Below are 10,352 nucleotides of genomic sequence, written 5' to 3' on the forward strand. Positions count from 1 at the left end.
ATAAAAGATTCCTGATTACACAACTAATATGCAAAACAAGGATTAAACACTAACATTGATCCTGATTGATGAAGTGAAGAGTGCAAGTTCATTTACCAAAGGACACCTCCCCAAAGTTGAGCTCTGGGACACTGAAGTGGAATGTAGGGCCAATTAAACACCCCCTGCAAGAGATGAAGTGGCGAGGAAACTTAAAAAAAAAAAAATCAACAAGAATAAAGGGCAATGAAAATGCTGCACCACAAGTAATTATACAAAACTAAAAGGCTGTTGAGGTGAAGTCCAGTGGAACGAGGAATGAGTGGCATTGTTTTTAGATGACAAGGCAGTGGTAGTTGTGGAATGTATACATTCAGCACTTTCAGTGGTAATCCATCTTAATCAAAGGGGACTAGGCTTGTGCTAGTTTGTTTGAAAGATTTCAGCAGAGCTCTGCTTCACTCGTTTAATTAAGGTTCAGCCTGTACAGGTTCATTTAATCAGCCATAAGCTAATGATTAAAAAATAAACATTTGTTTTTTGCTAATGGTTGATTAAAGTGAAGGATGTACAATTCGGGTCAATCTTCTGCTCTAAAATCAACTCTGGTTAAGGTCAATCAATACTAGGGTTGCATCCAAATTTGCAGACCTCCCTACTATATAGTATAGTATTGTTCAGGAAAAGAGTAAGTCCAAAATTCACAGTATTCATAAAACAGTAGGCGGAGAACATACTACTTCAGGGACGATTTTGAAGTGCGCATCCACTGGACACTTTACTATCCCATGAGGCCACAGGAGAAGATTTGTAAATGGCAGTGAAGCGACACAGCTCATGCAGGTAGATCACATTACAATGACAAGGCAAGTTGTCTATCATAGACAACAGTCTATCATATGTCACGGTTGGGTTAATGTTTTAAAACTGCCATTAGTACATAACGGTGGAAAGCAATGGGGACTGGCTGGAAACTTGTACTAGTGTTGTGGAAAATTAGCAATTCAAGACAAAAGAGGTTCATTTTCTGTAACAGATAACAAGCAAGACATTTGACTTTTTCATATGTTTAGATGATATTTCATTCATGACAGAATTTGATAAGGTGATAAATTGTGTCTCTTCAGATAGAAGAAAATGATTAAATGCCTTAAACAACATACATTCAAACATTTCTATCATACTATGTACAGCTAAACCTAAAATGTAATCCTTTTGGGAGTGATTTCATCTAGTTTTTAAATGCAATTTGAAATGATTTTCCTCATGGACACAAAAGGCAACGCATACAGAAATGACATAATTGAAAATTGAAAATAAATAAATAAAGGGTTATTATATAATAAAGGGTTCATCTGTGAGGTTTACCTGAATGTGACAATGACGGGCTCAGGGTTTCCCACCACACTGAAGTGTAACTCTTCAGAGATAACACCCAGTTTGTCAGAAGAGAAGTGGACCTCCAGTGTTTTGGAGACTCCGGGTGGGATCATGCCTTCAGAGGGGTTGAAGGAAAAGCAAAGCCCCAGCACTGTACTGGGTTGCAGTAGTTTATACGCACCATTTATCAGTCCCTTGTTGCTTAGAAGCAGCTAAGAATAAGACAAAACAGACAGAGAGAAGGAACACAAAAGAAAGAGGGTCTGTAGATCTCTCCAGGTTTATGCCTGCACAGACTGAACGTCAATTGTTTCATTCTTTCACCGGTGGGATCAGTTTACGTTGTTTAATCATACACTTGGATACTACCTCAAAAAGAGGCCCATAGGGACAAATCAGACTCAAACAAACAATCCAAAACTTTCAGGACAATTATATTATTGGGATTATGCAAAAGCTCAAATAACAAAAGGATTTGGAAAGCCACAATGTTTGCATAATTCAGCATGGAGTGTATTCAAACTGAGCCAAACATTAGTCTATTTCAAGACTCAGTAATAATAAGGGCTTTTATTATTCCATTAAAACTGCTGTCGAGTCCATGCTACATTTGGCAGATTGTGAGCAACATCCTGATTAAATTTGATGTGAGATCCTGCTTGTTATGGCTTCACAGTAATCAATTCTGTGAAGGGTTCTTCTGTTACATCAATAGTTTCTTCCCACCACTACTACAGTACATGCTTTAGTCTGTGTAATGATTTGGAGGAGGTAACGCTAAGTGGTTTTGTCTTTTAGACAGCGCTGAGGGTTAAGAAGGGGGCAATAACACTTACAAACTGCAATCATTGCAGCACTCCAATATAAAATGTTTAATTAGTAAAATTTTGCACCTTTAGTGTGTTATGCAGCTGCTTAAATGTGAACAACTGAATAATAATTATTACAGGATTAAATGGGATACAATGTAACTTAAGCTCAAATTGCTTTTACCATTGAGATTAAAACAAAGAAACTACATGAGGTTTCAACAATTGTACCTTATAGCTTTGTTTGGAGCCAATGACAATTTTTCCCATGTCTAGAAAGTCAAACCTGAACTGCAGTTTTGGGCCTACACCCTCTCCTTGAATGCCGAGTGGCAACCGAGATTCACGACCTGTGTAAGTACAGAGCATTCAAATAAGAAACCAAAAAAAAGCAAAGGTTAGCATAATGAAACAGGCTATTAAATTTCACTTGCTACAATATCAACAGTCTGTCTTTCTACTGTAGGTCACTACTAATCCAAGCAACAGGAATATTGTCAGATCTTACTCAAACATGCAAATAAATGATGGGCCTAAGCACAACATGCAAATGTACTAACGCATTGTTAGAAAACAATGCAAGTGTGCATGAGCAGCAAAGCTGAAACAGTAGAAAGTGATTGTTTTTAACACAACATCTGTTATCATGGTGTAAGTACCAGTGATTTCACAGTAAACAGTCTGCTGGTAGATCCTGGCTTCCTGAGGTTTAAAGATGATGTTCACCTCTGCAGTGCTGTTGGGCCAGATTTCTCCCTTCTGTAAAACAACAGAAAGTCAACAGAGAGAACACACACAAAAATCAATTTTGATTCATTTCTACATATGTTATTAGTTATATAAGCGTAATGCAAAGTCACAAGTGTGAAAGAGAAGTTTTTTAATATTATTATCATTTAAAATGACTTTTTTTCTATTAAATTATATTTATAAATTGTCAGAAGCCAAGTAACTTCAGTCTTCAGTGTCACACAATCCTTCGGAAGTCATTCTAATATGCTTTTTATTATCAATGTCAAAAATGGTTGTACTGCCTAATATTCTTGTGTAAACCATGACACAAGTAAAAAAAAAAGCATTTATTTGAATTAGACTTTTTTTAAAGCCTTTACTGTCACTATTGAACAATTGAATGCATCATTGCTTAATAAAAGTATTCATTACTTTAAGAAACAATCTTACTGGCCCAACTTTTGAATGATAGTGTATATGAAACTAGATAATAAATGACATCAATGTCATATTATTTACCAGTAATTCATGGTAAAGTCATTATTATTACTATTATTATTATGACAGGAATGATCTGAAAAAAAGACCAAAATGTGTTTGCATGCTACACTACTCCCTGAAGCAGTGACACATAGAAAGTGGTGAAAGCCTAACAATCAGAGCTGGTAACACAAACTTCACAGGTATGATCCCAGCAGGTGATGCATCAATACTTGGGAGATACCAAGGTCCCTTATCACCACTGCGCTCTACAGCAAGTCACTTACAATTAGGGTGCTCTAGGGGGGTTGGCCACAACTGCATTGGATAAAAATGTTTGCTAAATCACTAGTGAACAAACAGCAGTGCTTGACAGAGAGTTGACGGAGCAGGTGCGATCAAGCTCTACTGCATGTAAACAGATGCTCACATCCAAGCAGAGGGGATACCGATCTGTTTTGTTTAGTTTTGTCTCTGTCTTTTCTTGTCTGAGCCTGCATAAACCTGATTTGAAAAATCTTAAGGTGAGAGTAAAATCAGAGCAGAAATGAATGGGAATCATTTTCATTTATAGCCATCCTTATAGCTGCATCTTCTTCTGTCTTAAACATAAAATGTACATTAGATGAAGGAGGTGCAGAGAGAAACGGAATCACTGCAGTATGTCTGTATGTGCCTCTAAGAGGCTGAAAGTCACAGCAAGGTGACAGAATTAACACAAAACACTGTTGGATTTCTTTTGAAGGGTATGTGATTAGTCATTTGGAAAAACAAAGTGCTGAGCTGGACTTCCTATAGATCGTGTTATAATCGACTGGCACTGTTGCATACATTCTGCCTCAACTGCAGACATGCAAAAACTTACAAAGACTCAACTGTAGCAGAAGACCAATCATTAGGTACATAACCAATGCAGAATTTAGGATTAATAGAATTTAGGGATTGCATGCACAAAGTGTTACAAGTAAAAAAATTAAAACTGCCCATTCACAATTAGAATGACCATTTAGTTAAAGCTGCAGTCGGCAAGTCTGGCAGATTGGGTTGACTAAGCCAAAATTTTGAATGTTTACAACTCCCATGCCCCTCCCCCACTACCAGCGAGCACCCTCCCATCGAGGTCGTGCTCGTCAGTGCGTGTGCACCAGATTTTCTGTGAACGCGTCCGTCTCTTCAGCATCGATCAACACCATGGACTCGGAGGTAGGCTGCCCTGGCTAATCTACCCATAGATAGCAATAACCGAGGAATTGGAAGCTTGTTAGTAGATTTTCTCTCCGCCATCACGCTTCGTACAATCTTCAGGCGAACTTCAGGCGTGTCGTGTGCATGTGATATTGTAACGTGCGCGAGGGAGGGGGATCTGTGGGCTGTGCACGACCTGTGATTGACAGTCAGATCTCAGATCTCCCCCCCTGCGCTGATTGGACCCGATGATCCGGGAGCGGTGGATTTTTGCAAAACAAATAACACGCTCCAGGTGGAGTTAGAAGCTCAGGTTTTTTTCTAAAACCACCTTATTTATGTTGTTGTCGGATTATAGTGTCGATTTCACTGAATATGATCAAAAAAAATTTGCAGACGGCAGCTTTAAGTAAATCACATTTAACTCTCACCCACATAACAAATGCTCGTGTCTAATTAGAAACAAGCTCAGTATTTTTTAAATTGCTTGGCTGAGTGAAGTGATGTCTAAGTTTGGTTTCCACCATATGTTTAGGCATATGGTTATACGGTACAAGGACATTCTAGGTTTCAGATTTAATTGCTGGTTATGCAATATTGCATCGGGGTAAACTGAAATCTAAAATCCTGAAGCTTGTCATGTGTCTAGTTGTAACTAACACACCAGGGGTCTCATGATGATGTCCTGGTCATCCAGAGACAAAAGTTGCTGCTGGGTTTGCACAAGCCCCTCCTGGAGGGTATGGGGAAACTGCGAAAGACAAGCTCGCAAAGAAGGATCAGTGTTTTCTGTCAGAAACTTCTCCATCTCATCATCCACTTCTTGATGCAGCTCTGAAGAAAGCCTACAAAAGAAGAAAGAAAACAACAGAGAATAAGAGAAAAATGGACAAACACAGATTGACACATTCATAATGTTAAAAGAGTAGCTCAATTAAAAAAAGAAAGAAACTTCCGTCATTATTCATTACCACTGAAAATGAGTTTCACTTGTCTCTCGGTTTGAAAAACAAACAAAATGCACCTCAGATGCTGTCAACAGAATTTTTCATTAAGACGTGGGCATGTCACCTCACTTGAATTTAGGATAAACTATAAAGATTTTATCTTTCCAAAAGTATAGTTAAAAAACTTAAATTATAGCTACAATAAAAACACTTAAAGCTAATAGAGGTTAACTAGTCAAACCTTAATTTGTCCCGTCCCTCTTCCTCCTCAGTGGCAAAGTTCTTCCACTGGTAATGCACAATGGAATCACTCCTGTTCATTATTGCCACTGTCTGGTAGGTAGCTAAAGAGATGTAGGTTTTCTCCAGCATCACACACTTCTTGCCCAATCCGACATTTATATCTGTGGAATCTCCATAGAGGGTGATTTGGATGTCTTCTCCTAAAAAAAAAAGGAGTCATAAGGTTGAAAGATATATCAAAGTAAAAGGTTTGTATGAAGACAGTCTACTGTTAATGCAAGACTTACAAGTGATTATTTCTACAAGAGTATTGATGGGTCATTCTCATGAAACCATCCATTCATTTGTCCCAACACTGTTACATTTAAAATGTTGTAGGGTTGAATATTATGAAGTTGAGAGCAAAAAGGGCTAATAACAAGCGTAACTAGCACATATCATTGTGGCACACAACATTATTTAAAATTCAAAATATAAAAACATGATTTTATTCAGCTTAATAAGGCCAATAAAACAATTTAAACAATGATGGTCATTTAACTGAATGACAGCAACAACAAAAAGGACAAAGACAAAATTTGCGTTTTTTCATAACATTTTTCATAAATATTAGGTCTACATGAAAGCAAAATGTATAATTTATAAAAAAAAAAAAAAAGCCTGATGTTTTGTATTACAGACTAAATGGAGTTAAATCTACAAAATAATGTGCCTTAGTTCAGTATTTTGCTTTGTTAAATGAGTAGTAAAGAATGGGGGCACAAATGGGGGATCAATGGCACGTTTTTAGAAATAGAATCGTCTTATTCCCTAGCAAGCATAAAAGATTTACAACTAGGCAGTTGTACGACTGGAGCTGTGTGATCTTTTTTAGTCACCATGGTGGTGGCGCTACATGTAAACAAATAGAGGTCTGTATTCTGCGTTTGTTACCATGGTGGAGCTGTGTGCTGCAATGATTGTGAACCTGGTCCATCAGGACAAGAGTTCCCCAATGAAATGTGGTCACATGACCTCGCCAAAACCAATCAGAAGCGAACAAAAAACACATAAAATTCAAAACAATAGCTCAAATCAGAAGAGCTGCTGGCTTACACATATTTACCTGCAATTTGATTTGTTTTACTAGTTTGGCTACATTCAAAGCAGGAGCTTCATGCTTAGTGGACTATCACAGCCCTGCCTTGTCCATAATGTCAGCGCACTTACTCATGCACCCACACAAAGTTGAAAAAAGTATTCAAACGAAACATAAAACAGCAATTGTTTTCACTATAAAATGATATATACCAGGTAAACATTGATCTTGGACTATAAATCTGCTCTGGATATACTGAATTGCATTTGGAATATGTAATATGATTGTGCTGACTGACAAACACAATGCTGGGGAGGAGGGGCGCAAATATATGAGATAATTCCTCAAGACCAAGTAAACAAATCGACAGCAAAGAAATCCATCAGAGGTAAACTGATGTATAATGAAGAGAAACAAAATTTAGCTGTTACATTTATTGGCTGTTTCAGCACGCTTCAAAGCCCAAAAATCACAAGCGCATGCTTTTTTCACTTTACATATTGCATGTTAGAACATATGCATCACAAATGTTTTTGTCTGTACGTATATGTACAACGTTTGCAACTCTTGCACACATTCTAGAGAGAATACTTTTATTTTTCTCAGCATGTGTCTCTCTCTGATGACTCTATTCTGAAGGGGCTCTACTCCTGGACACAAAAAGACAGGTCACCAGAGGCATTTTAGATTGTTAAGACATTCCCCACCCATCGAGACCTTTATGGTATGGATATATTTAACCCCTCACCTGTTTGTCTTACACTGACTGTCTTCAATGCTAAATAATTCAGTACACCAATCAAATTTTACATAACAATTGATTTTAGTTTTTAGAGTTTTATTTGTTGCATTTATTTAGACAAATTAACACATAATTCTTATATATGGCCATTTAGCATTATAGACAAATTTTAAAGGGATAGTTCACCCAAAACTGAAAATGTTGTCATCACTTACTCAAGTTGTTCCAAACCTGTATGAATTTCTTTCTTCCGTTGAACACAAAATAAGATATTTTAAAGAATTTTGGATACAAGTGTCACGATCAGCCACGCACTACATTTCCCTTAATTCAATGCCTGGACTCATCTTCACTGATTGCATTCACCTGTGTCTCGTCACCCTGTTAGTCTCCCTAGCCTATTTGTACCCTGTTCACTCATTCACTCTCCGTGAAGTTTTGTAATGTTGTGTTCACTGTTTCAGGGTTAGTCCCTCGAGCCCTCTGAGTGTTATCTCAGTTTACTATGATCATCATGAGTGATCTCAGTATATTCCTAGAGTATAATTGCTAAGCCTTTCCAGTATCTGGATTTGCATATAGTGTATAATAAACCTTTTGTGTCTTGCATTCTCTGTGTCCTCGTCCTTACAGTGTTGTGACAACAAGACAGTTGACAGAAGCCTCCAGTTGATAGTATATTTTTCCTACAATGGAAGTCAATGGCTACCGTCAACTGTTCGATTACCAACATTTATTATCTTTTGAGTTCAACAGAAGAAAACTCATACAGGTTTGGAACAACTTGAGGGTGAATAAGTGATGACAATTTTTGGGTGAACTATCCCTTTAAGCAGTGCATGTTCATTGATAAATGAGATCATTGTAGTTTTCCAAACAGAGGATGACAAGTAATTTTAGTCGGCACGCACGCACGCACGCACGGACACACACAGCCCTATTTTAACGGTCTGAAACGCAAGTAACTTTGTGGGTGGGTTTTGGGCGCTGTTGCTATTATACCGGCGGGATAAATGACTCTTGCGCCCGACGCAAATCTAAAATGGGTTGGTCTGAAGTAGCTTCATTCTTCATAGGTGTGGTTTGGGCGTAATGTGAAATAAACCAATCAGAGCGTCATCTCACATTCCCTTTAAGAGCAGACGCGCTTGTTCTATAGCAGATTCCTATTATAACGGCGGATTATAACGTGCGTCTGTGGAGGGAAAAGTCCGCTGTGCGCGGGTGCAAAATAGGAATGATACATGCGTCGGTGTACAAAGTCAATTGCGCTGGGTGCAAGATAGGGCCCACAAAGTTTTCACAATGCAATCCCAAATACAATAATTTCCCAAATACAAACTGCAAATAGTTAGGTTATTGAGATTTAACCGGAAAAAATAATAATAAATAAAAACAGCGTCAAGCTAAATGAACTAGATCAATGAAAAAAAACATACATAATACTATGCTTTCACCAAATGTTTTTCTGTGCTGTACAGTAGAGACTAAAGAGTGTGAGAAAGAGGAGACGGGAGCCTGAAGCATTTTCTCTGTAGGGGCTGATCCAGTTATGCAAGCATGTCTCCTAGCAGAAGGACTGCTGTTATTCAGTGCACATTTTAAACAAGCAAATGTAATTGCCGCACATCTGATGTACTTGGAGCAGAAGAATTTGCATTTTATGTTTAAGCTACAACAGCCTTGGAAGGAGAGCAACGAAGCTGTATGGGGGGGAAAACTAGACTTTATGAAAGGAAAAGACAGACAGAGACAGTGTAAGAGAGAGGGAGAACTATAACAAACTGACAGACAGACAGAGAGAATAACAATATTGGTAGAAGAAATGAAACTGCCATAATGACATCCTGAAGATGATAGGCAGGTCCTGTGGCTTCTTTCTTTTCTTCGCCCCCAGTCTTACCCTTTCATCTTTTTACTCTCTCCACTGATTAATTTGCTGTAGAAATAACTTTTCACAAATGAGCCAGAGACATTTAACCTCTGTCTCTATGCATGAAGCTTTGAGCAAAGGAAATTGTGTCTTTGATGGGACACTGCATCTGCCAGCAGGCTGAAGGATTGTGGGAGCTGTTCAGAAGAGAAATGGGAAATGAGGAAAGCTTTCATAGAGCTGCAGATTGTGTGTGTGTGAGATGTCTTCATCAGCTCACTCTTAAGTGCACCCTAAAAAGCCTGCCAAGATAGGGGGTGTTCTCCTTCTTGATGAGGAAAGTGGTCTGCTTATATCATAGAGTATAATATAGATACACATTTGGCCCTCCTAACCAAAGGAAAATAAACCGTTGTGTGTTTGTTGTCTCAATATGAATTGTGTTAACCTGCAAAGACGAAGTGAAATGCCTAATTGAAATTTGGTCGAACAAACATATTTTAGAACAACTGTCCAAAACACTTAAAATAAAATGATTCCAACTGAAGTCCAACTAAAATTAAAATTGACCCTATTTACTTTGTTAGCGCATATTACTAGTCTTGTGGTGAACAATTAATCTGTGCAAGTTAAGACAAAAAAAAAAAAAAAAAGTGTTTCCCGTGGTTATCTTAAATCAAAATCTGAAAAGTAACTTCCGGTTTGGAATGGCGTTCCTTTTCTGATGACGTCAGTTTGATGGCTTTGGTTGAAAACGCTTAACCACTCCCCTCAAACCATTAGTCTGCTATGAGCGAGAGATGGAGAGGAGGAGCGCTAAAGTCAAACCCTGCCCTCTGTTCAATATTCCATTTCACTTGGAAATACATCACAGCACTGGAGAAAAGTCAGTTGCAACTTCCGG

General features: G+C 38.1%; 2 protein-coding genes across 2 annotated transcripts in view; one reads left to right on the plus strand and one right to left on the minus strand.

Moving 5' to 3' along the window:
• Positions 1 to 10,352, minus strand: part of LOC311291126 (hydrocephalus-inducing protein homolog) — a gene marked incomplete at its 5' end in the record, with an annotated part of 141,571 nt that overhangs the window by 37,036 nt on the left and 94,183 nt on the right. The window contains 6 exons of the mRNA XM_084409999.1: positions 97 to 164; positions 1,348 to 1,571; positions 2,400 to 2,518; positions 2,828 to 2,927; positions 5,230 to 5,410; positions 5,754 to 5,955. Coding sequence (XP_084266125.1) covers positions 97 to 164; positions 1,348 to 1,571; positions 2,400 to 2,518; positions 2,828 to 2,927; positions 5,230 to 5,410; positions 5,754 to 5,955 — 894 coding nt within the window. The remainder of the gene's footprint in view (positions 1 to 96; positions 165 to 1,347; positions 1,572 to 2,399; positions 2,519 to 2,827; positions 2,928 to 5,229; positions 5,411 to 5,753; positions 5,956 to 10,352) is intronic.
• The window catches only part of hydin (HYDIN axonemal central pair apparatus protein), a gene marked incomplete at its 5' end in the record, with an annotated part of 61,399 nt that continues 57,736 nt past the window's right edge, over positions 6,690 to 10,352 (plus strand). Inside the window, one exon of the mRNA XM_084409516.1 lies at positions 6,690 to 6,759. Coding sequence (XP_084265642.1) covers positions 6,690 to 6,759 — 70 coding nt within the window. The remainder of the gene's footprint in view (positions 6,760 to 10,352) is intronic.

The sequence above is a fragment of the Rutilus rutilus genome (assembly GCF_951802725.1).
Source record: "Rutilus rutilus genome assembly, chromosome: 5".
Taxonomy (NCBI): Eukaryota; Metazoa; Chordata; class Actinopteri; order Cypriniformes; family Leuciscidae; genus Rutilus; species Rutilus rutilus.